The sequence below is a fragment of the Candoia aspera genome, chromosome 4, assembly GCF_035149785.1.
Source record: "Candoia aspera isolate rCanAsp1 chromosome 4, rCanAsp1.hap2, whole genome shotgun sequence".
In the NCBI taxonomy this organism is placed as follows: domain Eukaryota; kingdom Metazoa; phylum Chordata; class Lepidosauria; order Squamata; family Boidae; genus Candoia; species Candoia aspera.
Genome location: NC_086156.1, coordinates 3,907,468 through 3,934,502, shown reverse-complemented (window position 1 = coordinate 3,934,502; position 27,035 = coordinate 3,907,468). Strand labels below are relative to the sequence as shown.

Sequence of the window (27,035 nt, the reverse complement as noted above, 5' to 3'; positions counted from 1 at the left end):
TCCAGTTCATTTTTCCTTATACTTCTTTTGTTCTGAATACTTAAGGAAACCCACTGATGCAGCACCTGTTTTGGCTGATCAGAAGCCTTCTGTATCAAAATCTGGAAGAAAAATCAGAGGGAGAGGCACAATAGTATGTGTTTTTGTTTTCTTTCAAATTTATAACTGAGAGTTTTATTTCAACAAGCACTGAAAAGTTGTTCTCGCTTGTTAACTTAGTAATTAGATAGGAATGGCCAAATAAATAGTACATATGCACTCAGATACAGGTAGTCCTCATTTAGTGACTGCCTTGCTTAGCGACCATGCGCAGTTACTACGGTTATGAAAATAACTCCATGACTGATTCTCACAGTTATGACCTTCACAGACCTGTAAAGCAAAGGAAAGCTGAAGTAAGATCATAAGCACAGTTGCGGTTTCACTTAACAACCAAGTTGCTGGTCCCAATTGTGGTCACTAAACAACTACCTATACGCAGAAAGATACCGTGTTTTATTTTGTGCTCTGTGGCGCTTACATCAGCTTCTGTTCACTTTCATTGAAATCGTAAAATGGTGACAGATGAGAGCATTCTGCAACCTAAAGGAATAGTAAGACTGAGAAACGGGCAGCAGCGGAAGGACACATTTGTATTGTTAACTTGTGGCTTACTGAGACCCAAAATTAGACAATGTGACGGTTGATTCAGTAAAAGTGGAGATGAATTTAGTTTCTGGAGGGCTTCACGCAACGTCCATCTTACGAGTTAGGCAAGGTCTCCACTCTCACGTAGGTCTGTTCTGTAGAGGAATTCTTCTGCATGGCAGAACCTTTTCTTCCATACCCTTTATCTGCAAACAGTCTTACAGCTAATTGCTCCTGAAGTGTGCAAGCGCGGGTAGATTTTGTATAATGGTCTCCTGTTACATTTTTTCTAGAGATACCACACGCCGCCTCACTCTCGTTCCTGCACGGAATCGGATAACGATGGAAGCAGTGAAACACCGCCACACTGGAAAGAGGAAATGCAGAGGTTAAGAGCTTATAGGGCACCCAGTGGAGAGAAATGGAGTAAAGGGGATAAGTAAGAATTTGCTGAGAGCGTTGCGTTCTCTTAAGTGTCGTGTTTGTGGAGAATGATGTGTCTTAGATGTGAGAGGTCAGAAGGAAAAAACGAGCGTGGTTGCAACTTGGGGCTTGTTGTGAGACGATAATTTGGGGGCTGAATTGTAAAGCACAGTCACCAAGCGTGCAGGTCTAAATGTAGTCTGAAATACAGTGCTGGTGCCCTGGGGCGCCCGTGGGATCGTTTCTGGATTGTTGTGGGTAGAGACGCACGCAGAAGTTCTTCCCTCAGAACGATCGTCCATGGAAGCTGCTGCAGTCCTGTACTGAAGTTAGATCACAGCTCGTTTCTGAGCAGGGTTACTGCTGCAATCGTTTCGTGCATGTTGCAGGCCCTCTTACTGGCACGTGAAGTTGGGGTCAGACTCAGGCCCAATTTGCAAGTGGGAGCCCATGTGAACAGTACTGATTACTTCAGTGCGGATCCCTCTAAGCCCAGAGATCCCCAGCTGAAAGCAGGCAGACCGTCTTTGTTTACCACCCAGGTATAATCCTGTCCCTTGTTCTTCGGCCTGCGGAAGGAGGTCCAGTGGCAGCTGGCTCTTCTTCTGTAGGAAGATGCCTCCGTCAGAGCTGTGTTTCTCAGCTTTATCCAGGTTATTCAGCCAGGCTGCCCTTCGTCTTTCGGGGCCCTGCTGCAGAGCTCTTGAGCCTTTTACTGCCTTGCAGGAGAGTAGCAGGAGCCAAGCGCTGCAGCTAAGCGGGTTGCCGCCTCTCTTGATTTCCTTCTCCTTAGGCTGAGTGACCCAGGGAGATGGGATGAAGTCAGTCAGTCCCAGAGGTCCCGGTCTTGGTCCCACAATGGCTTTTCAGACCTGAGTACCGTTCGGCACGTTGGCCACCATAAGAAACACCGGAAAGAGAAAAAAGCAAAGCACAAGAAGAAGGCCAGAAAGCAGAAACGCTGCAAGAGGCACAAGCAAGCTAAAAAGAAAAGGCTGCCTCCTTCCACAGACGCGGAATCCTCCCATTCTTCTACCAGAAGGGCAAAATCCTTGGGTGACCGTGAAAGAGTGTCGCACTCTTCCTCCCTGGCGTCGCGCGATGACTCTTCTAGAAGAGGCTGGTCCAAATCGGACGGAGGTAGGCGGAGCTCGACCTCCCTCTCCAGCAGAGATTCTCGGTCGTACTGCAGGTCCCGGTCCCGGTCCCGGTCCTATTCCAGAAGTTCTCGATCAAGAAACGCTCACAAGTCTTCGCGATCAAGGAGCAGGTCGAGATCTGGTTCCACCCCGAAGCAAGTGCGAACGGCCCCCAGTTCCCCCAGAAGCGTAGCGGCTCACTCAAAGGAGCACAAGCCGGCCCCCGTTGAGCCGGTAAGGGCAGCGCTGCCGCCAAGCGACAAACTAGCCATGCAGCCCGTGCTTGCCGAAAGCCTCCCCGTCCTCCCGCTCAGCGACAGCCCCCCTCCTTCCCGGTGGAAGCCCGGGCAGAAGCCGTGGAAGCCGTCTTACGAGCGGATTCAGGAGATGAGAGCCAAGACCACCCACCTGATACCGGCTCAGGCTGGTCACGGCTCGATCGGCCTCAAAGACGCCGGGCCCTCCTCCTGCCACCGCAAACATCAGAAGAGTCCGGAGAGCGGCCGGAGCCGTTACTCGAGAGACCGGAGCAACAGAAGCTCGGGCAGCTGGTGGAAATCCAGCAGCAGGACGTCGCGAAGCCGGTCCTGCTCCAAGTCGTCCTCGGGATCGAGAAGCCCTTCCAGCTCAAGATCTCGGTCCCGCTCGACAGTTCGATCCCATCCAGGGAACAGGTTCCCCAGCGACCAGTCGTGCTACAGCGGATCGTCCTCTTACTTCTCCCTGAGCGAGGATGACCGACAGGAAGGCCGAACAAAATCTGGATCCAGGGAGAGGAACCCGGGGCCGTCGAAGAAAAGACAGAGCAGTTCTGAGAGCACCCTTCCGTACGCAAAAGGCGCGAGCGCTTCGAAGCAGAGAGCGAGTGCAGGTCGATCCTCCGTAGACGCCTCGACGGATAGTGAAAAGCTGGCTAAGCCCCAGCCCGTCCAAGAGAAGCGGCAATTAAGGTCGGACAAGGCGACTCGGAAGCAAAACAAGAGAAGTTCAGGTTGTGACGGGCGCAAAGGGAAGCCTCGGTCCGGGCGGGACAGCGACCATTCAAAAAGCAAAGTTTTGAAAGAGAAGTCTGAGACGCCGAGAAACGGCCGGAAGCCAAAAAGGAAAACGCATGCAAGCGGCGAGTGGGACTCTGATTCAAATTCCGAAAGAGACAGAAACCGAAACGGTAAAGAAAACTCGCAGCTGTCCTCCGGAAAAGAGGAAGGCGAAGCCACGTCGGACTCCGATGCAGATCTCTCCCCGCCCAGGTACAAGTCAAAACCGGAGCCCTCCCCAGATGCCTCGAAAGGAAACAAGCGTCCCTCCCCTTCGGAAACGGAGAGCTCCAGTTCCAACACGGGCTCTAGGGGTAAATCCAGGCGGCAAAAGCGCAGTTCCAAAAAAACCTTCCGAAAAGTACATTCCAAAAAGGCTAAAGAAAAGTCCAAGGGTAAAAAGGAGAAGAAGCTTAAGGCTGAGAAACAAAAAGAAGCATTTCACTGGCAGCCTCCCTTGGAATTTGGGGAGGAGGAGGAGGAGGAAGTCACGGCCGTGAAACCCAGAATAAGGGATGACCGAGAGAAGCAAGTGAAAATGGAGATGAAAGAAAACAATAAACATCAGGATTCTGGAAACGATAGAAAGGCCAAAGGCCGAGCAAAGGATGGCACGAAGTCCAGCGAAGAGACCGTGCCCTCAAGCAGAGTGGCAGGTAACGCATCACCCGCTAGCCAGCTGAATAAACGCAGCGAGGAACAAGCTTCATCGGCCCCTGTTCCAAATCCAAATAAAAATGTGGGTGTTTCAGGAAGTGCCCCTGCTGCTCAGGAGAATAATGAAAATGAGGTGGATGTTGCACAGATGGATGATATGGAGATCTGTACCCCGGACCACAATTCGCCTGTAAAAGTGGACGTGGAACTTTCTCCAGTAAGCCTCAAGGTAAATTTCCAGGACATTAAAGCCAGTGCCGCCTCCCGTGCGCCAGTTGGCACCGGCAGAGAGGGTGGAAAAGAGGCCGCTGACGCTAAAGGATTGACTGGCGCTAAAGAAGGCAGCCGAGAACGCAACAGGGACACGCCTAAAGCCGCCCCGGCTGCCGCTGGCCCGGAAAGTGTGTTGAAAACGGACGTAGCTGAAAATGCCCAAAGCAGCCTTGTGGACAATAAGTGGAAACCGTTACAGGGGGCCAAGAATCTGCAGGCGGCAGCGCCGGCCAGCCATCCCGCCGAAGCGAAAAACGCGGCCGCCGGCTCCTCGGAATCCAGGCCGCAAGGGCTAAGGATCGAGATTAAGAGCAAGAACAAAATCAGGCCGGGCTCTCTGTTTGACGAAGTAAGAAAGACCGCGCGTCTGAATCGGCGGCCGAGGAACCGCGACAGCTCCAGCGAAGAAGGTTCCCCGACCCGAGAGGACAGCCAGTCCAGTGGCCGGAGCCGGTCGCGGAGCAAGCCGGACGCCAAATCCAGGCACAGAACCAGGTCGCTCTCGTACAGCCGCTCCAGGAGTCAGTCTAGAAGTTCTACGTACTCCTACAGGTGGGCACAGCCAGATGCATTTTACAAGGGGGTATCTTTGTTTTGGAAGGGGTGTGCGCGTGTGTTCGTTTCCAACGCATTTCCTCTAAACACACAGATCCCGGAGCTACTCAAGGAGCTGGAGCAGAGGGTGGTACAGCCGCGGCCGCTCGAGGAGCCGAAGTAGCTCTTACAACAGTTGCAGAAGTCACAGGTACGTGGTGCCTTTCGAAGGGACAGTCCTGGAGAAATCCCCGTCAGGAAGTCGGGGAAGCATCCCTGAGCCTGCGGCGAACCGTTGTGGTAGTATTGCCAGGATATCTTCACGGATCCTTCCATGCCATCCCCAGGGGTAGAGCTTGACCCCAGGAAGAATCTCCCTTGCTTAAATTAGCAGGTGGGCGCACCCAGCTAAGTTTGGCTGATCTCAGACGTCTAAGCAGGGGTGGGGTGGGTTCCTGCTTAGATGGGAGACCAGCAGCAAATCCCAGAGCTAGGGTGGGAAGTTGAAAAAACATTCTGGAAAACGGCAGTGGCCAACTGCTTCCAAACTGTTGCCCCCGAGCCTGCGGGATGGTGTCCCCGAAGCCAAGCTCAGCTGGAAGGAGGCGTGGCCTTCCTGCTTGAAGCCTCGGTTGGCTCAGTTGCAGGGCCATTCTGAACATTTTGTGAAGGGTTTTCTGTTAACGGGGGAAGAATTTGAACCCGCTCAGACCTAAATACCCAAATTTAAATGCTGGGAAAGTGGTCCGTGCAGATTATCGTAAAAAAAATTCTACAGCAAGCTTTTTTTCCCATTTTAACAGTCGCACTTACAGTCGAAGCCGATCCAGAAGCAATTCTTACAATCACCGGAGCCGGTCAAGGTGGGTCGCTTTTTTTTTTGTTTTTAACGCTTGTGAAAGCAACCTGTAATGGGTACCGTGATCATTGTTTTATGACTCCGTTTCCAGCCCATCTAGAATTGAACAGGTCTGTTTTACTGCATCTCCCAACTAGCAGGAGAGCAGTGTGCCCTGAAATGTAAATGAATCAGAAAAGGGGCTTTTCCTTAGGGCCATGCTTTGAATAACAACAGTTTGGAAGCATTCAAGCAACCCTGAAAGAAAATGTTGTGGCTGCTTTAAGAGTCACATTGACTTTAATAAGTCTTTGAAGAAGTCACAAGGGATTTTTTAGGCAGGCTGGAAGTTCTGTGTGTGTGTGTTTGGGTGTGTGTGTAAATAGCTGTAATGGATAGCAGAGAGGCTGTGTTTGTGCGAGGTCTGACATGCTTCTGCCTCACTTGCACAGCCCTACTTTTTATATTCCTTTCCCGTTTAATACCCGAAGAATAATATACAAATCCCTAGGAATAACACATGGATTCAGGCATATTTTTAGTTGTAAATGCAATTCTGATGCCCTCAACAAGGTAGAGAGCTTGCAACTGTTGAACTTTTGTAGGATTCCTCATTCCCTCCCCAAGAAGCATAAGCTTGGGAAACTGAAGGCATTGTGACTTTCACACAGTTCTTTTAATTACGAACACCGGGCAGTACAAGTCATCCTAAGCCAAGTAATCGGTCGCTTCTGGTTCCTTCCGAAAAGCAGATCCTACACCTATGACAGTTACTACAGCCGCAGCCGCAGCCGCAGCCGAAGCAAGAGGAGTGACAGTTACCACAGGTCTCGGAGCTACGACAGGCGTTCCAGGTAAATTTTCCTAGCAGCTAGGCTGTGGCTGGAGCTGCTGGCAGACATTTCCCGAATGCACGCACACTCTTCTTTACATTCCGTTTTCACACCCCTCATCCGTTGCCAGCATTTTACAAAAATGGGGAAGCCCAGAGCGATACATCTAGACCAGTGTTTCTTAAACTTTTTCTCTCAGGACCCCTTCCCACTTTTAAAAATTACGGAGGACCCCCAGAGGGCTTTTTTTGTGTGGCTTATATTTATCGATACTTACTGTATTAAAAATTAAAATTGCCGCACCTGTTGCCGCTACCGCTTCTCACAATTGTTTGGTGGGATTTTAATATTGTATTATTTTTCATCACAGGCTGGCAAATAATTTGGGGGGGGGGGCTGAGAGGGTCTTGGGGGACCCTCAGGGGTCCCAGGACCACACTTTAAGAAGCACCATTCTAGGCTGCTGTTCCCTTCATGGGCTTCCCTATAGCTTACAGACAAAATCCAGAATAATAGTAAAACTTAAAGCACAGTACATCTGCCAGCATCTGTTTCCGTAAGACCTCAAAGAATAGGCTGATTGGATTCTCCCACGCTGCAGTCTGCTGCTTCCTCCCTAGCCCGTGAGGCTGGACTTTGTGGATGTCAGGAAAAGAGAGGAAAAGATAGGTGTGAAAGTTTTGTGCCAAAGGGCTACAGACTCCCAACTCAAGGAAATTTAAACCTCTCCACACCATTTCTCTCACATTGCTCACAAGCGATCAGGAGTCCGATAAACCCTTTTCTGACTAGCAACTTCTGTTAAAAGGTGTTTTTAATAAAAGTTGTTAGTCAGAAAAGGGGCTACCGGACTCCTGATTGCTGGCCACCTGAGACTAATGTGGCTCCCTTCCTACAATTGCTTGCCAGTGACCCTCCCCTCTGCCTTGCTAGGGGTAGCCTGGCAGGCCTTCCAAGGCTCCAGAGAAGAACTTTGGATTGGGTTCTAGGTGTTTATTTTTTTTTATTATTTTATCCCACCTTTATTATTTTTACAAATAACTCAAGGCGGCACACATACCAAATACTCCCTCCTCCTCCTCTTTTCACCACAACAACAGCCCTGTGAGGTGGGTTGGGCTGAGAGGGAGGGACTGGCCCAAGGTCACCCAGCCGGCTTTCAGGCCCAAGGCGGGACTAGAACTCTCCTGCCATGCCTGATTGGCTCTTGGGCTGAGAGAGGGGCTGGCCCAAGGTCACCCAGCCGGCTTTCATGCCTCAGGCGGGACTGGAACTCACAGCCTCCTGGTTTCTAGCCTGGAGCCATAACCACTGGGAAGCAATGACCAGCAACAGAGCAGAAGAAATGTTAGAGTATCACCACCTGAAACAAACGTCTAGGGTGCAAATCCTCCAGATCTGAGAGCCAAAGAGGGAACAGTTGTACAACCTGTTTCAGGACAGAAAAGCCCCTGGGGGTCTACTAGGCTAACAGGTCACATTTGAGGAGGGGATTCTGAGGAGACAGATGATAGAAGATGCCCCAGAATGAAGATTTCCTTAGCTTTCCTCTTCAGGTTGTGGGAAAGTCTATATTTAAAGTGGGAGTGGGTGCCTGGCGTGATACATTAATGTATATTTTGGCTTTTCTTGTAGATCCTATGGCTCCGACAGTGAAAGTGACCGCAGTTATTCTAATTATCGAAGTCCCAGTGAAAGCAGCAGATACAGCTGAAAGCATACGCTTGAAAATAGCAATTATACATTACAGAAGTTTTTTATTTCCATAGTGTGTGTGAAAGTTTTGTTTTCCCTCAACGTCTAGGTAAAACTAAATGATGCCAAGTGAGGTGGAGCCTTATTTAAAACTCTGAGCACCACCTTTTCGTAGACTACTACGGCAGTCGTTTTCGGTCTCCTGGAGTTCCATTTCCAAACTAGAGGATACGGTTGATGTGAGATCCAGCTTTCAGTTAGCCTAGTCCTTTGAGAGGAAGCTCTGTAGCAGAATCATCTCTTGGATGGCTTCTTGGTAAGCATGAAACTGTGAAGAATAATACCAAGAATCCATCTTTGGTGTACCTGCTTCAAAAGTTGCCCTTAAATGCTGAGGTAATGGTCCCTTGGTATCTCGTACACACATGGGTCCCTCCAAATGTGACACTACAGCTCCAGGAATAATAATGGCGGATAGGCCATTCACCATGACGGCTATGAATTCTGGGAGTTCTGGGACACCTAGTCTGGGAATTCTGGGACACCAAGTCTGCAAGGTGTCACGTACACTTGGAATCACAGGAGTTAAAGCTGGTTCCCATCCGGTATTTTGGTCACTTTTACCTGATACACCATTGCAGATATAAGGCAGACTTGGGTGCGAGGCACGTAGCTGATCTTTTGTGTCTGAACTCCAAGCAATGCTAGACGGCGTTCAGTTTCGGTTCTCTATCCAATTAAGAAACGAGAACAATGGTCTCATGTCTCACATTTGTGAAATCAGCTAGTTATTTTTAAAAGAAGACTTTGATGCAGTTAGTTTGTCCTTTATTACCTCACCGCTAAGTATTTATTAAACAGCTCCTCTGGAGAACTTGTTCTCGACCAGGCTTCAGGGAATGCGACATCGCCCTGGAGAAACCGCCCTGGCATTTCCCCATGGTCTTCTGGCCTTGGATTTTCATCATGTCTCGATGTGCTAGCGTTCTAAGATTTGAACTGTAGTTGTCAGACAAAGGCAGATCTGAAGTTTGTTTTCAAGGTCTGATACCAAGAAGGGGGTCGACAAAGATAGCAAACTGTAAATTTATCTTAGGAAATTTTCAGGAGCACTGAATTTTGTTCCACTGTTTTGATTCAGCAGATAAAAATCCATTTTTAAGTCAAAATGTCAGGATATACAAAATTTTCATACTGAATAATTTTTTAAAACAGCAGAAATAACACTGTTACCTAGTGATGGGAAATGACTCTTAATCTGTTACGCTGATAGTGAATTTGTTAAATTTCTATGATGCTGAAATGCTGTATAATTTCATAACGGAGTTATGCAGAACATTTTGTTTTGAACGGCTTCAACCACAAAATTCTTGAAACTTTGCATCTTAAATATGGGATTGCCATTTTGACTGCAAGACAGGCTGTTTCAAGGGGAAATGCCCCCACGGGTATTGAAAGCAGCCCATTTCACATTCAAAACAGTTTGAAGGATTTCATGCACTCCTAATTTCATAAATGTTTCAAATATCTTTTTGTTAGGAGCCAAAATGTACATTTAAAATGCTTTTTTTTCCTTTGATGAAATTAAAAATATGAATCATTTAAATATTAGATGTTGGTTTCTAGGTATTAATCACCTGATATTCATTTAAAAGCTATCCGCTTATGGGAGAACTTTAAAAGTTTTTCAGGGATGTAAAACATGGAGAGAAATCTGTTTTTCAAATTCTGTAGCTGTGCAGAAAAAGCAATTCTATTAATGAATGCATTAGTATGCTGCCAATCTCAAAGAGTTAATCAGGGTTGGCCCTGTTCAGTTTTTGGATGGGGAGCCTTCAGGAAATCTGTGGGCCTGTAGACTTAGTTGGAAAGTCAGAAAAATACTCTGGAACAAGGCAAACCACTTCTGAACAGGTAGTCCCTGCTTAACGACCACAATTGGGACTGGAATTTTGGCTGCTAAGTGAAGCAGTCATTAAGCAAATCTGACCCAATTTTATGACCTTTTTTGTGGTGGTCAATAAGCAAATCATCGCAGGTGTTAAGTGAGCCACATGGTCGTTAAGTGAATCATGCAGTTGCCCATTGATTTTGCTCGCCAGGAGCCAGCCGGGAAGTTGAAAATGGAGATCACATGACCACAGGATGCTGCGACGGTCATAAATGCAAACTAGCTGCCAAGCACCCAAATTGTGATTTCACAACTGTGGGGACACTGTGGCGGTTGTAAGTGTGAGGACCAGTTGTGGCCTTCCTTACAACCCTGAGCACCACCTTTTCTTATATTTGACTGGCAATCATTTTCTGTTTCCCAGGGTTATATTTTTAAGATCGGCATATATTGACTAGGTTCTCCCACTCGGGGCTAGGGACCCCTCAAATTCAAGTACTGATGATTTGATGAATACCTGCAGGTGGCATTTCTTGGGCACTGCAGAAGGCGTTTTGACTCTACAATCAAGCCAGTGGCCTCAGACCAGTTCTCAGAGGCTGGTTCTCTGATGGTCTCTCATCTGACGGAACTCAGCCTTTCTTAGCCTCCCAGCCCAACCTGCTGCAGATGTGCCCGTGAACGCCCTCTTCGTCTGCAGATGGCACACGGTGGGCTGTAAAACTAAGACTAAGTTCAGCACATGACAGACTGATGGGCATTGGTATTTCAAGCAAGCTGGCCTAGATTTGTGTACGTTTGTCTGCTGGCCTCAAATCAAGCTCTAGATGTGTTAGAACTTCAATTCCCAGAATTCCCCAGTATTTTTAAAAGACATGGGAATTTTGGGAACTGGCGTCAGAAGTTCTGAAGAGTACCAGTTTGAGAGAAGCATACTAGAGAGGCTCCCAAAAGAAAGATGGCAGCAGAAGGTTGGAATCCATGGGAAATGAGTACTGTGGGGGGAAGTCTTGCCCGCGCAGAAGAAGCCATCTGGATGACTCTGAAGACCATCTTGCCAGAGTGAAGGGGGATTCCTCTCTGGTTTTGAGGCAACTATGAAGGAGAGCATTAAGCCCCCTCCCCCCTGGAAATGTGAGATGCAGCTGTTGTGGCAACGCAGGTAATCTTAGATTGTAGACACTTCAAACGAAGTAGGGTAACTGCTGGATGCTAAATATGCTTCAAAACTGATTCAGTAGAGATGCTTCACGATGCACAGGAATGTCACTGCAACACCTCTTTAAAGCAGCTGAATTGTTTTTAGATTTCCACAGCTTTTTTTAATGCAGCTGCTTTAATGAGTTGTATTAAAAGACCCAGCTGCTTTAATGAGCAGCCAGGATCATAATCCAAAAAAAAAAAAAAAAAGGTTTTCTCAAGCAACCTGAGCTGAAGTTATTTAGGTTTCAAAAAACCAGCAGCAGCATTTGGCTAGCTCTCCCAGAAAGCTGTGTGCCGTTTTAGAACCCGCGTAAGATGGTCTTGCTAGTCCAGGACCCTGTATTTTGAACCAACCAAACTTCCTAGACCAGGTGTAACTTTTCAGTCCCCACAACGGGAAGCTACCACGGCACACTGCGTTTCTGGGGTTTTTCAAAGAGTGCCAGCACGGGTGTGTGAGTGACAGCTGGTGCAGCATGCTCTCAGCTTCCTCCTCTACCTGAGACGCCAGGGTTCAAGACCAGCATGCGCCTTTTCTTTCTGGGAAGGTGTGACCCCATCCAGAGCAGGAGAAAGCTTGCCTTCCTGCAGGTCACCTTCCGGAATGACAAACAGCTCCGTCCTGCTTGGATCCATGTTCCACGGATGATCCTCCCTCAGCCACCCCAACGCAGCTCATCAGACCAGTGTTTCTCAGCCTTAGCAACTTTAAGGCGGGTGGACTTCAACACCCAGAATTCCCCAGCCAGCACGATCAATACAGGTAGTCCTCACCTTACCATTTGTTTAGTAACGGCTTGACAGTGCTGAAAATCTGACGAACCTCCCAGTGTACCCACAGTCATGTGCTCAGAATTCAGCCGCTTGGCAACCGGTTCCCAGTTATGACCATCGCAGCATCCCATGGTCATGTGGTCGCCATTTTTGACCTCCCCAGCCAGCTTCTGGCAAGCAAAATCAATGGGGAACTGCATGGTTTGCTTAATGACCACCGCAAAATGGTCATGCAATCGGGTTGGAGTCCCTTAATGATCGCTTCGCTTAGCAACCACAATTCTGGTCCTGATTGTGGTCGTTAAGCGAGGACTGCCTGCAAGGAAAGTCTCCTGGGGACCGCCGGCCCCAACTGCGGGCTCTTCTCGGCCGGCCGTCGCTCGGGTGCCGCCGCCGCCGCAACCCCCAGGAGAGGGAGACCCGAGGCCGGCCGGCCGTCGGTCCGAGCGAGCCCCGGCGGGCGGCGCGGCGTCCCCTCCGCTGGGCTGGCCGAGGCGGCGCGCAGGCGCGGCGGAGCGAAGCGGCTCCGTCACCCGCCGGGGGCTGGGCTGGGCTGGGGCGCTCGGCGCCTGCCAGCGCCTTCTTCCCTCCTTGCTCCGGGGCGGAGCGGCGGCGGAGCCTAGCGAGCGCCGAGGGCCGCCGCTGCGGAGGAGGCGGCGGGAGGAGCGAGCGGGGGGAGGCGGGAGGCCGCCGCGGACCCCCCTCGACAGAGCCGCCAGGAGGAGGAGGAGAGGAGCCCGCCAGCGCCGCCGTCCTCTCCGCTCCCCGGAGCCGTTCATGGAGAGCGCAACCCCCCTGCGCGCAGAGGAGCAGCGGCGCTCCGCGGATCTGGCACCCTGGCATCAAAATGGTAGCCCCGCAGCCTCGTCTCCCCTTCTCCCGGGGCGGGGGGCGGGGGGCGGGGGGCGCTCGCGTGCTGCGGCCGACGGGGGCCAGCAAGTGCCTTTGCCACGCAGCGCCTTCGCTTCCCCCCCACCCCACGCCACCCCCTCCGCTTCTCGACTGCCTTTTTTCTTCCTGCCCGTTCTTTTTTCCCGATTCGGTCCTTTCGCTGTCCGGGTTTTATGCTGCGCGTGCACACGTTGCAAAAAAAAAAAAAGGGCCTGGGTGATAGACCGGAGGGGGTGGGTCGGAAGGGGGTCCAGGATAATAATAATAATAATAATAATAATAATAATAATAATAATAATAATAATAGTAGATGTAAAAGGGTAGGTCTATCCTGCATTGGCATGTATGCGGCTTCCAGCTCCCGGTGTGTCTGGCTGCGCGTGTCCTTCGTTTCCAAAGGCGGAGGGAGAGGATGGGGGGCGCAGGAGCGGATGCCGACCGTCCGCCGGAGCCGGAGCGCGGCCTGCGAGGAGTTAACGGTCCTGCGTGGCCAGACCGATCGTGCTGCGAGGAATCCGCTCGCCCGGCGCCCGCCGGACGAGTGGCCGTGCGCGGTCATCTCGTCCCTCTCCCCCCGCGCCCGGCAGGCTTTGGGACTTAATCCGCTTCCTTGCGCGCTTGACGGACGTTTGCACCGGTGCATTTAAGGTCCTTGCAGGCGGCTCGGCAACCTCACGCTCTGCTTCTGTGTGTTTGTGTGTGTGTCTGTGTGTGTCTGTGTGTGTGGGTTACAGAGAGGGCGAACTGGAAAGGGAATCGGTAACAGCTTTGCAACAGAAGCCTGCTTTGATTTTCTCTAGCTCCTTTCCCCTTTTCCATCACTTCCTTGGGGGTCCCGTGGTCTGCGCAAGTTTGCCCGCATTGATTTAAAAGAAAATGGACGGGGGTGGGGTAGGATGAGCCTTTCCTCCTTCCTTAGGGCACATTTCCCCCGCCCCTACCCCCCCACCCCCCCATCCCCGCTCTTTGGGAAAGATGCTTATGCTGCAGATGGGCGAATCATAAATGGAAGGAGAGCTGCTGCCCGCGGAGCCCAAGGACTCTAATGCAATCACAGCTCTGAAATGAGGCTTTAGAGGGGCTCGAAGATTGGCTTTTCCCCAATCCGGGGATCCCTAGGTGTGCTGGACTTCAACTCCCATCATCCTTAGCCAGAATGCAAAGTGTTGGTATGTATCACGCACATACACAGGTGCTGGCGATCCACGGGTACCCCAGAGAGAGAGGTTAGGGACCTGTCTTCTGGGCTCCTTCATGTATCTGTTTCCAAAATTCTGCATTGATTCATTGGCATTGTTTTCAAGGCATTGTTCCAGACAGCACCAGGTGGGAGGCTGGTCCAAGCAGTGGGCTTCTGTTAATGAGTACAGGTAGTCCTCACTTAACAACCATTCATTTAGTGATGATTCAGACTTACGATGGTGCTGAGAAAAGCGACTTATGACCAGTTCTCACAATTATGACCGTTGCAGCGGTCATGTGATCACGGTTTTGGTGCTTGGCAGCCACTGCATTTATGACCGTTGCGGTGTTCCATGGTCACATGATCGCCATTTTCGACTTCCTGGCTAGCTTCTGGCAAGCAAAATCAATGGGGGATTGCGTGATTCACTTAACGACCATGTAGTTCACTTAATGCCTGTGGTGATTTGCTTAACGACTGCCGCAAAAGAGGTTGTAAAATCAGGGTGGATTCACTTAATGACCGCTTCGCTTAGCAACCAAAATTCCGGTCCCAATTGTGGTCGTTAAGCGAGGACTACCTGTACAACTGCAATTGGATTGCATATAAATGTGATTGATTGATTGATTGAGTTCTTTGTAAATTGCATTGGATTCTCAGATCCTGTGTTATTTACTTTTGGACTACAGATCCCATCCAGCCTGGTAAAGGGCTGGGGATTAAGAAAGTTGAAATCCATCCCATTGGGAGGCACCGGCTTGGGGAAACTTAAGGCCCACCCTGAATTTGCAGATATTCAGAGTTTAACTCCATCCCCTTCTTGCTCCAAGAAGCTATTTTGTGTAGGAGGCGGGAGCATACAGTAGAAAGTCTATTGAGGTGTCCCAACCGCTAAAACCTAGCCATGAAGGCATTTATTTTGCTTTATTTTTACTTTTTGGAAGCAGTTAATTCCTACTCTCTGGTGTAGGGCAGATGCGTTACTTGGTGCAAAACCTGTCAGGGCTGGCGTCAATGGCTTCAACGGCTGACCCGTCTTCCGGTGGAGGGTCTGTGTCTCCCGGTGTCACCCCAGGCGCCATGGAATTTTGTCCTGGATTTAGTAGCCCGGCCATAAGGAATCAAATGGGATGTGTGCTTGTGTGTGCGCTTGTGCCATGGAGTGTTAGAGCAGGAAGAGAGCAAATTTGTGTGCAGACGGGGCCTGGAACCTCCATGTTGGGAAGTAGTCTACCTCTTGGTACCCGTGGCTGGGGGGGTCCATTAAGAGTTTTAAATTCTTAAATTCCGTAAGGATTGTTTTTCTAACATTAAGTTGAAATCTGTTTTCCTGTAACTTAAAGCTGCTGTTCCACAGCCTGCACTGTGGATCAAGAAAGAACAGGCCTTCTTCTGCATGACATCCTTTCAGGTCTTTGAGGATCCTTCAGTCTTCTCCATACCCTTTAATCTCTTTCCTATAATTTTGTCCTCATTGCCGTTCTCTGAACCGGTTTCAATTTCTCTGAATACAAAGTATGATGCCCAGAACCGGACAGAAGACTTGAGGTGGGTCTGGCCGATTGCATGCATGCTGCTTCCTTTGTGGCTTTGTCACAACGCTTGGTTTATGCTAACCGATGAAGAAGCCCTCTTACGCTGTAAGGATGTGAAAGTTGGAGTTTGAAGAACCAGGATAGGAAGAACTTTCGACTTTTGGAGAAGACTCCCGAGAACACCATGGACAGCCAAGAAAATAAACCAATGGATCATTGAACAAATTAACCCAGAGTTCTCTATTGAGACACAAAGGACCAGGCTCAAATCATCTTATTTTGGACACCTTATGGGAAGACCCAGCTCTCTGGAGAAGGCTCTGATGCTGGGAAAGGTGGAAGGAAAGAGACAAAGAGGAGGACCAGCAGAAGGTGGGTGGACTCAGTTATGGTGGTGATGGGTGCACCACTGGGAGACCTGAAAGACAAGTTGAGGAGAGATCATCCTGGAAAAGGTCCATCTATATGGTCTTTAGGAGTCAAAACTTCCTTGATGGAACATAGGTAAAGGTAAAGGTTTCCCTTGACGTAAAGTCCAGTCGTGTCCGACTCTAGGGGGCGGTGCTCATCTCCGTTTCAAAGCCTTGGAGCCGGCGTTGTCCATAGGACACTTCCGGGTTATGTGGCCAGCATGACTCACGGAACGCCGTTACCTTCCCGCCGAAGCGGTACCAATTAATCTACTCACATTTGCATGTTTTCGAACTGCTTGGTGTGCAGAAGCTGGGACGAGCAACGGGAGCTCACCCCGCCGCGCGGTTTCGAACCGCCAACCTTCCGATCAACAGCTCAGCGGTTTAACCCGCAGCGCCACCGCGTCCCTTGAGGAACATAATCAGTGGAAATACCTAGGATCCTTTCCATAATGCTTGAAAAGGTGGAAGGAAATGGAAGAAGAGGGCAACCAGCCGCAAGGGGGATGGACTCAGTTACGGCACCAATGGGTGCATCATTGGAAGACCAGAATTCCCCAGGTGTGCTGGCTGGGGAATTCTGGGAATTGAAGTCCACACATCTTAAAGTTGCCAAGTTTGAAAAACACTGGTCTGTGTGGTCGCTAAGAGCTGACAATGACTTGGTGTCACCTAATCAGTCAGAGATGAGGAAGGGAGCCTGTTTCCACATTACAGCTGGCAAACTTGTGCTACTGGGTGGTTACATCTGGAAAAGAAGAGGATCCCGCAGCCAGAAAAATTAGCCTGCCAAGGAAGCAGCTAAGCCACATATGTTTTGAAGTTAGAATTCTGTGAACAGGAAATAGTTGCATTGTGGGACTTGTGGTCCCCAAAACTGGTCCAGTGGCTCTGAAATAAATCTTCCACTTCATCAGCTTGTGGCAGTGCCCTAAAAGTGAGCGCTGACCTCTGTCTTCATCCCAATGGCTAGTGTGAAATGGAAGTTTCTGCCTTACAGCTAGTCCTCACTTAATGACCATTTGTTTAGTGATGGTTCAGACTTAGGGTTGGTGCTGAAAAAGCCAACTTACAACCGGTGCTCATGCTTACAACCTTGTAGCATCCCCACTGTCACATGATCACAGTTTGGGCGCTTGGCAACTGGTTCACATTTATGGCCATCGCAGCATCCTGTGGCCACATGATCGCCATTTTCAACCTTCCCAGCCAGCTTCTGGCAAGCAAAATCAATGGGGGACCGCGTGATTCGCTTAATGACCACATGGTTTGCTTAATGACCAACACAAAAAAGATTGTAAAATCAGGTCGGATTCGCTTAATGACCGCTTTGCCTAGCAACCGAAATTCCGGTCTCAGTTGTGGTTGTTAAGCGAGGACTACCAGTATTCCAGAGCAACAGATGCTTTTGTGGCTTTCTCCCCAGAATTTTTTTTTTTTTAAAAATCAGATTGGCAGAAGTTCTGCACGTTGGCTTTTCCTCTGGTCTCTCCTTCTAGGCTTGAGCCTCAGCTCGCATTCCTAGCATAGTGTTAGCTGCGCAATCAACCGGTGGGAGTTTTGATATTTGCCAAAACTTGAAAACCAGGCCCCAGACGAAGAGGATACTTTGCTAGACAGGCCGTGGGATCAGCAGCACAGAAATGCTGATTTCTTTCTTTCTTTCTTTCTTTCTTTCTTTCTTTCTTTCTTTCTTTCTTTCTTTCTTTCTTTCTTTCTTTCTTTCTTTCTTTCTTTCTTTCTTTCTCCGGCTGCTACGTGTGAGTGGCAGCGAGCCAATGGCTGTTATAGAATTCTTATTTTTAAAGACTGTCTAAGAAAGTGGCTCTGAAAAGGGCTGTCAGTTCATGCCCTGAATAAGGGGGCAAGCCTTCTCCCCTTTTGCTGTTCTCTCCTGCATTCAACAGGGCTGTCCACTGATGTGGTCAGAAAAGTCAAGATGGCAGCCACAACAGTGAGGTCAGAGCATGGCCTGTTTTTTGATGGGCACTGCTAAATTGCTCTGGTCCCTGATTTCCTTTGACCACACTCTACAGACTCCCCTGGCTTGTCAATAATGCTCTGCCCATACGCCATTGCCAGAAATGTCTCATTGTGTCCTTGATAGCGCAGTCTGTAATTTGAGCCATTTTTTTTTAGAGGAGGGCAGTGCATCTGTCCCTTGGCCTGCATACATATGGCACTCAGCTAGGGCGTGCAAAGCTGTGTCTCAGCTGGCTTTTCTTTTGTGTCTCCAAAGGGTTAAGGATAGGCTGACCATATTTCCTTGAGTCAAAACGGGACGTTGGGAAGGCAAAACGGGGCAGGGCTGGGCGACGGACTGGATTGGCAGGCAGGAACTTCTCCAGTTTTCTCAGGCTGGGAATCTTCGGATTCCTCCGTTTGTGAGAGGCAAGGCTGGGCTGGAGAGTCGAGTGAACGGTTGTCCCTGTGCTTTTACGTTCTCGCTGTGCTTTTACGTTCTTTTCTTCCCGTTTCAAGGCAGGAGCCGATCGGGTCGCCCTTTGATCACTGCCTGTCAGCCAATCCTGTTTTTTCCTTTTTAGGTTTCCCGCTGGGTTGAGCCCTGCGGCTTTTCCCCCACCGTTTCTGCTGAGCTCCCCCTCCTTCCCCTCAAAGTCAGACTGCCTTCTGACAGGTTCGTGAGAACTTTCAAATGTTTAAGTGAGGTTTTTAAGAAAACGGGACAAAATGGACATTTATACTAAAATGACAGGACGGTCTGGAAATGTTAAAAAAACGGGACTGTCCCGTTCGAAATGGGACGTATGGTCAGCCTAGTTAAGGGAACCAGATCAGAGCCTATTGTCTGAAGACAAGGAGAACAGCTGTCCCACCAGCCGTCCTCCAAATTCTCCCCCCTCTGACCTTTATTCAGCCTTGCAAACAAGTTGGACTGTGGGCCTCCAAGCTTGGGGCAAGGCCAGGACGATCACTGCCACTCCCAGCCAGCCTGGGAGCTGTCCTCCAAACATTGCTTTCTGCAAAATTTAGGAGCCAGTGTGGAGATCTTTCCAAAGGCTGAAGAAAGACTGTTTGGGGGAATGCAGATTTTGTTCCTTCCTAATTGGAAGAAATGTGGAATTGATGGTGGAGTAAAGGAGGTTCTCTCTAAACCAGTGTTTCTCAACCTTGGCAACTTTAAGACGTGTGGACTTCAACTCCCAGAATTCCCCAGCCAGCCAAGCTGGCTGGGGAATTCTGGGAGTTGAAGTCCACACGTCTTAAAGTTGCCAAGGTTGAGTAAAACTGCTTTAAACTCTTATTTGAGCTTGGTGCCCAACAGATTGTTTTCAGTGAACTCCACTGGTCCAGCAAACTGGGTGCTGATGTCCTGCATGATGTCCTTCAAAAGAAACAACCCAGGGATTCTCCCCCATTCGGGTCTGACGGGCACATGTGGAATTTTGTGGACATGTGGCGGGTGCTCTTCCTACATCTCTGCATGCCGGAGGTCTTGCCCTTCTGTAAATTAGTCACGGAGGACGTAACGGGGTGCATAGTCCTGATTTGGCTGAAAGCAGCCCTCTTCTCCTTCTAAGCATCTTACTATCCCTGCTGACCTAAGCACATTTGCAAGCCTTTTTTAAAGGTTGTTTGTGGAGTCCAGAAGTGTTGGAATTCAAGCCGATGCTGGAGATATTTAACTAAAAGAATCAGGCAAGTAAAAAGGAGTGTGGGCAAGGGAAGGGTTGAAGATCCCTAGGTAAAGGTAAAGGTTTCCCTTGACATTAAGTCCAGTCGTGTCCAACTCTAGGGGGCGGTGCTCATCTCCGTCTCAAAGCCGAAGAGCCGGCGTTTGTCCATAGACACTTCCTCTGTGGTCATGTGGCCGGCATGACTACACGGAACGCCGTTACCTGCCCACCGAAGCGGTACCTATTAATCTACTCACATTTGCATGGTTTCGAACTGCTAGGTTGGCAGGAGCTGGGACTAGCAACGGGAGCTCACCCCGTCACGTGGATTCAAACCGCCGACCTTCCGATCAGCAAGCTCAGCAGCTCAGCGGTTTAACCCGCAGCGCCACCGCTTCCCTTGAAGATCCCTACTTGAGCCCATGTTCTGAAGCCAGCACCATTGCATGGAGCTGCTACCAGTTTCTCCAGCCTCTAGCATCTTTCCTTCTGGTTGTATACATGCCTATCCAGGTGTGCCAAGTATGTTGTTGGGAGGGGAAAGTGCCAGAAGGGTCTGGAAAGATAACATTGCTCAGATATAGAAGCAGAGTAGGGGGTAGACCGTCCATACCTTTTGCTATGACCCTGAAAATCTATTTTCACACCCTTTTAAAAAGTATGTATGTATGTATGTATTCAATTTATATAGCCACCCATCTCAGACCAGTGACTCTGGGCGGCTAACAATCATAAATATTCACACCGCTCTGGGCTGTGTAGTTTAACAGTGCGGTTGCAGGTAGTTGACAATTCCTTTTCACAAGCAGCGCCTCAACTTTCCTTTTCTTTAAGGACAAGTTTCCAGTCCTCATGGTTTCAACGCATGCACGCGGCCACTGCCTGGGAAAACATTAGAGGGCATCGTGTGGTTCCTTAGAACTCTATCCAAGTTTGGTCTTCTTTTTATTTCCTTTTTCTTCTTTTCTTTTGGTTTGTTGTTATTATATAAAATTTTTTAGCAAATATGATTTAAAAAGGAGAGGGAGGAAAGGTGCATAAGAATGTAATTATCCGTTGAAGGTTGGAAGTCATCTGTATGTTTAACTTTGGTTTTCTTTGCCTTTTCTGTGTTTTCCTGTTTTCTTTTTTTTTTTCTTTTAGTTGGTTATGATTATATGAAAACATTCAATACGTATGATTCAAAAAAAAAGAACTCCATCCAAGCATCAGCAGTTGAGATTCAATTATTCAATTACTTAATTACTGTTGTGGGGGTGGGGGGAATAGCTGCCCACCAGAGAGGCCCCAGAGAGAAAATATATCATGTATTAAGGAGGAAAAGAAACATACACAGGGGAGCTCTCATCCTGATCAGCCAGGAAGAGGCCTTCATCATGCTGGGTCTGTAACTAGGGCTTCTATAAACCCTGGTTTATACTCCTGGGCTCCCCCCACCCATCTGGTGCCAGGAAACGATGCCAGGATGATGGATCGTGAGATGAGCATTGGTGCATTCCTATCAGTAAAAGCCTCTGCGTGAGAACAAGGGGTACATCCTGGTCCCCAAGCTGCGTGCGATAGATCGATTTATGGGAAAGTAGGGTGGGCTGCGTGATCAAGGATTCTTCATGTTGATAGCAAGAAGGGAAAAGCTATTTGAATTGAAAAGGGGGGCCACTGGCTCGTCTCCCAAGCCTGGCACCCCAGGAGGCGGCAGGATTTCCTTCGAAGAGGCTAGAAATTCATGGGCTGATTCATTTTTGCAGCACTGATATTAGCAAGACCTTTGCTTCCCCTGCATCAGATACACACCGTTGCGTGTCACGTTTTTCTGCCATTCGGTCTACCTTGCCACACGGAATACTGATTTTCGTAAGGACAGCTTGTTCTAAGGCAAGCAAGCAACACATAACCGGGATTTTAACGACTTGGGCTGGAATTTATCTCTGGAGCCAGTAACAAGCACAGAAAACATTTCCGGCCGTTCTTAAGAATCTGCTTTCTTTCACGTAAGGGAGCCCCGAAAGTGGGCGGGATGGCCGTTTGAAAGCTTATTTTCCAAGGTAGGCCATTTATTTGCTGAATTGACTTGTGAGCTGCCTAGAGTCGTTGGGAGTTGGGCAGCATGCCTGGGTAATAATAAATACAAACGTAATACATTAAATTGTAAATATTTATTATTTTTTACCATTTCGAGGCTGCCCAGCTCTGGGCAGCTTGCAAATAATAAATTAAAAAGGAAACCAGTGGATCAAAGAAAACAGGATTTTAACTGTTTATTATTATAGTTTTAATTTTATTGTAAACCACCCAGAGTCCCTCTTTTGGGGGAGATGGGTGGTAGCAAAATTTGAATAATAAATAAAGTAAAAAGAAGACAGAATCAAAAAACATCCTAACAAAAGACCTTGGAGAACAATTTGCGGAAAATCAAAAGGCGGGGGGGGGGGGGTCTTCTGAAATCCATCCAACTGGCTGGACCCTGAAAGCCAGACTAAATTAGTTAGTTTGGTTATGATATTTCAACACTGCTCTAAAATAGCTCCGAGGGATTTGCAACAGAAATCCAAGCTTAAAACATCAAAATACAGGTAGTCCTTGTTTAGTGACTGCCTCATTTAGTGACCATTTGGAGTTATGACGGGATGGAAAAGTCACTTTGCCAGCAATCCTCACATTTATGACCTTCACAGGTCTGTAAAGCAAAGGAAAGCTGAAGTCAGATTGTAAACACATTCACCATTTCACTTAGCGACCGCTTCACTTAACGACCAAGAACCGGATCCCAGTTGTGGATGCTAAACAAGGACTACCTGTAATGGCAATATGTATTTTTCTAATAGCACTAAGCAGGGGAGGTGGATCAAAAATAAAATCTGGGTGGCAAAAATAAAATGGGTGGCAGAGAAATTTGATAAATAAATAAACAAAGAAACAATTTCACATCCCCAAGAGTCAACTTTAGCCCTCTTTTTGGGGAACTCAGTAGGAAGGAGTGGTTTTTAACTGGGGGGTTGTTCTACAAATTGGGGGCTCTTGATTCCCACTTAAAGGCTCAGAACTGGCATTCAACGCTAGTTGCTGGGAAGGGTCCTCACCACCCACTTTTGGATGGCAAGCTTCCCAGATGCATTCAGTTGCAAACTATCTGATGCAGGGGGATGCTGAACCAGATGAACTGACAGCCTGATCCAGCCTCGGGGTTGCTGTTCAGTTCTAACTAGCTTGCAACCACAGATGTCTTTTTTAATGCATGCATTTCTGGCTTGTGAATTCCACCTATATTTAGTCCTGTCAAGAGGACTTCTGCCCCACTCTGCACCTGTAGTCTTGATTCAGTTGGCAAACTCCTGGCCTGTGGTTTCCTTTTAAAAAGCCAATTGCATACTTGGCCCTTGGCCCTGACGATAGAAGCTGGTGGGCAGGACTGTTTTGTGCGCTACCGGTCGTGTGCACGCCTTTTTGGCTAGAGGTGAAACGCATTAATGAAAACAAATCAAAGAAGGATTGTGTATCGGGGAGGGTGGCAAGGCCAGGTCTGTTCCGCAGCCCAACCAAATAGAGTAAACTTGGTTTTCATAAAGTATAAATGTGTCTTGAGTGTTATAATGATAAAATAGAGTGGAAGCTTTAAAATAGATAGCGAACGCCTGTCGTCCTGCAGGAAAGGTTGGAGAAGATTTACAGGAAGAGTTGGAGAAGATTTATAGTACATTAATAGAAATAAGAGTGGGTGGTGCAGATGTAAAAAAGAAAAGTGTTCCAATGGAACACATTATTTTTTGGTTTAAATCACCTCTTAGATTTAGTTTACTGTGTGACTTGGGGCCTGTTGCTCCGCTTCAGCCTCGCCTATATGGTTGTTTTGAGAATAACTGAGAGTAGACCCCCTCCCCTTATGTGCCGCCTTATATTCCTGACAGAATTGTAGGATATAGCTATAGTGATAAAGAAATGGAATTAATCATCAGGTAGGCAGAAACTTCAAAAATACGATTGAAGTTTGTTGAAGGGGTTGAAGGACCGTTTGCAGTGGCTTATTTTAGGGTGATCGTGGAAAAATTGAACCTCCTGCTACACCACTGCTCACTTCAGGTGGCAATTTAGGGCCAGCCCATAGGGAAGTGTCCCGCTCTACCTCCCTTCTTGATGAGAGCGTTCAAGTTCTTCAGAATTTGAAAACGCTGGCATGGCAGAAGAAAGGGGTTGGAGAAACGATTGACCTTCCAAGTTGGGAACTTACCACACCATCAGTGACTTTTCCCATCCTTTGCTGGGGGACGCTGTTCAAAGGCCCTTTTTGGCATGAAGAAAGAGAAAGAAGCTGCAAAATCATCCAAACTGAAGGCACTTTCTGTATCTCTGAGAACCGCCCTAGATGGCACAACTAAGGGACACCTGGAGTTAGACTTTCTGCTGCTCTGGCCAACATCCCCTTGAGTTGTTTGGAGTCACACTTCTGCACCTGGAGGGCTACAGGGAAAAGTTTTAATCGGCCAGGATTAACGTGATCCCATTGGAGACTGGGGTAGAAATACAAACACAATGCAGGTAAAGATGTGGTGTGTGTATCGGCGTCTTCTTTCCCAGCACAAATAATTCAGAGCTGATTGCATCCTGGATTGTTTTGTGTGTCTGTGTTAATTAACATCACCTTTTATGCTAACAAAATGCCCATGATTTGAACACTGCAGGGTTCACAGAACATCCTTAATTTGATTCCAGCGTGAACCCTGTACCTGCTCGTCCACAACAGCTTGAATCGTAAATGAATGCAATTTATTTTATTTATTTTACAGGTAGTCCTTGCTTAACAACCACAATTGGGACCAGAATTTTGGTTGCTAAGTGAAGCGGTCATTAAGTGAATGTCCCAATCTTATTACTTTTCTTGCAGCGGTCGTTAAGTGAATCATGTGGTTCCCATTGATTTTGCTTGCTGGAAGCTGGCTGAGAAGGTCGCAAATTGTGATCATGCAACTGCAGGGACGCTGCAACAGTCATAAGTGCAAGGACTGGTCATAAGGCGGTTTTCCTAGCACCGTCGTAAATCTGAACCAGCACTAAAGGAATGGTTGTTAAGCGAGGAATACTTGTACAGTCCTTAGAGCCCATCCTAATACCAGAGGGCTCCCCGTGGTGTACAATGTGAACAAAAAGCCAAAGACCTAATAATAAATAAGACCATCAGAGCCAAAAAAAAAAAATCATAAAGCGAAGATGGGCAAGCACATTGAAATAAAATAGGTTTAACGGTTTTACCTCAGTGCAGCAAGGAGTGGGTGGCACATACTTCTGGGTTAAAGCTAACTAAGCTTTGCATGTCATGCTAATGTAGTCAATAGCTTTGTAACTAACTTGGTTAAGCTAGTTTCCGGAACTGGGCAGTATGTAGCAGGAGCAGATAGAAATTTTCAAGTAATGGAGAGAAATCAATAACACTTAATTGGACCGGATGTTGAGAATAAAAAGCTGAAAATTCTCCCTCCCCTACACAGATTGGGTGTTTTTAAAAAAAAAAAATCATTTAATGCATTTTATTACAGACTATTCGACTAGAAATTATTATTATTTCATCATGTCATGTATTTGCACCACCTAGCTTTCCCTTCTAACAAATGGGGGTGCTTCGGTGCATAAATGCATCAGAGGCAATTACAAGTAGTCCTCGACTTACGACAGCAATTGGGACCAGAACGTCCATTGCTAAGTGATACGGCCATAAAGCGTGACCGCATTGCTTAATGACAGCAATCCCTGCAGTCCCAGTTGCCATTGTTAACCGACTCCCATGGTCATTAGGCAAGGCAACTTCCTGCCAGCTTCCCACAACCAAGTCTCAGGGAGGGTGCGTGAAATTGCGAGGGTGGCGTGGTTAGGGTCAGGGAAGGTGTGCAGGGGTGCAAGGGAGGCGTGGCAAGGGGTTGAGGGAGACTCAGGGAAGGTGTGCAATCACGTGACTGCGGCAGTGCTGGGATGGCCAGAACTCTAAGGACCTGTCATAACCACCATTTGTTCAGCGCTGTCGTAACTTGGAATGGTCGCTAAATGAATGGTCATAAGTTGAGGACTACCTGTATGTAAATCAAAATCACCCTTCAACCTGCAGCCAACAGTTAAAAAGTTTAAAGCTGGGGAGTGGGAGAAGGGGAAGTTTGGAAGAGATGAAAGCTGAGCTTCAAACTGGGCAATTGGAGCCAACAAATCTCTTCTAAATTGGTTCCTGTTTTTTATCCCGTTTAATTGCACCACACAGCTGCCTTGCCAGAAACAGCCCAATGCAGTCAATAAAACTTAAGTGGGTCTGGAGTTTAGAATAAAAAGCTGAACTCTCAGAACCTGTTCCTTGGCACCCTGTGATAAACATTAAAAAAAAAAAAATTAAAATCCAATCCAAAACTTGCCCTCTGCATTCTTACCATTTTGAGCAGAAGGAGGTAGATCAGATTTTAGTTTGTGAGAAGCCAAGATGTCTCACTGATTGGAACCGAGCATGGTTTTGGATGAGTGTTTCTCAACCTCGGCACCTTTAAGATGGGTGGACTTCAACTCCCAGAATTCCCCAGCCAGCAAGGTCGAGAAATGCTGCTCTATGTCTTTGGCTCCACGGTTGAACCGTTCTCACTGTTAGGAAGTTTTGAGTAACATTCACATGGAGTCCGACTTCTTGTAACTTAAACCCATTTTTTGGAACGAGAGCAAAGAGATCTTGACCTCTTGGGTGGGGCTTTCTTTCAGGAATTAGAAGAGGCCTATCCTATCTCCCTTAATCTTCAAGGCAAAACACACCCAGATCCTAGTCTTCATTTGTTCTTCTCTAAATCCCTTCCAATTTCTTTGAAACCTTCTTAAAGTGGGTTAAGAACTGGACGTTTTCAAGGTGAGGTCAGATCAAAGGACAATGGATTGGAACAATGACCTCTTGGGATTCGGAAAGTATACTTCTATCGATGCCGTCAGAAATTGCATTTGCCTTGTCTGCAGTCCCATTATACTCCTGGCTGATGCTCAGTTTTCAATCAATTTTATTGAACGAAGATACTTAGGCTAACCCATTAGACCAGATGTTTCATTTGAATCTCTCTCAAATTGTACTCTGAAATGGCTCAGGAGGCCCGTACAATAAATCATAATAACTTTTGAAGGACTTACACAGCCCTTCTTCCCCCAAAGCTTAAGATATACAGTATTTTCACTGTTTTCTTCCAGAAGCAGCAGCATCTAAGTTGCTTTGAAGAAAACAGCAGACAGCCATCTTGCAGGGATGCGAGGGGAGCGTAGCAGGGGGTTGGACTAGATGACCTCAAGGATATCCATTTCTAGGAACCTGTCATTCTTCCTGATACGAAATCTTAGTCTGAGAAAAGAAGGTAGTTCCTAATAGGAGACGAGGGGTCTAGAACAGATCAGGGATTCCTGGTGGGTTCCCCTGTAGTTGCTGGCTGAAGTTGGCCGTCCGACTTGCTTAC

The 27,035-nt window shown here is 48.0% G+C and overlaps 2 protein-coding genes across 4 annotated transcripts in view; both read left to right on the top strand.

The window, feature by feature from the left end:
* NKTR (natural killer cell triggering receptor) overlaps window positions 1-9,667 on the top strand; it is a 32,104-nt gene extending 22,437 nt beyond the window's left edge. For 2 of the 3 annotated variants that reach the window (XM_063303293.1, XM_063303295.1), the window contains 7 exons: window positions 46-133; window positions 921-1,066; window positions 1,844-4,708; window positions 4,806-4,901; window positions 5,494-5,553; window positions 6,278-6,382; window positions 7,997-9,667. In XM_063303293.1, the coding sequence (XP_063159363.1) occupies window positions 46-133; window positions 921-1,066; window positions 1,844-4,708; window positions 4,806-4,901; window positions 5,494-5,553; window positions 6,278-6,382; window positions 7,997-8,075 (3,439 nt within the window). In that variant the 3' untranslated portion in view covers window positions 8,076-9,667. The remainder of the gene's footprint in view (window positions 1-45; window positions 134-920; window positions 1,067-1,843; window positions 4,709-4,805; window positions 4,902-5,493; window positions 5,554-6,277; window positions 6,383-7,996) is intronic. The other variant, XM_063303294.1, reaches the window with a different exon arrangement.
* A 3,026-nt stretch (window positions 9,668-12,693) lies between these two features.
* The window catches only part of ZBTB47 (zinc finger and BTB domain containing 47), a 29,234-nt gene continuing 14,892 nt past the window's right edge, over window positions 12,694-27,035 (top strand). The window contains exon 1 of the mRNA XM_063303313.1: window positions 12,694-12,774. Within this exon, the coding sequence (XP_063159383.1) occupies window positions 12,772-12,774 (3 nt within the window). The 5' untranslated portion in view covers window positions 12,694-12,771. The remainder of the gene's footprint in view (window positions 12,775-27,035) is intronic.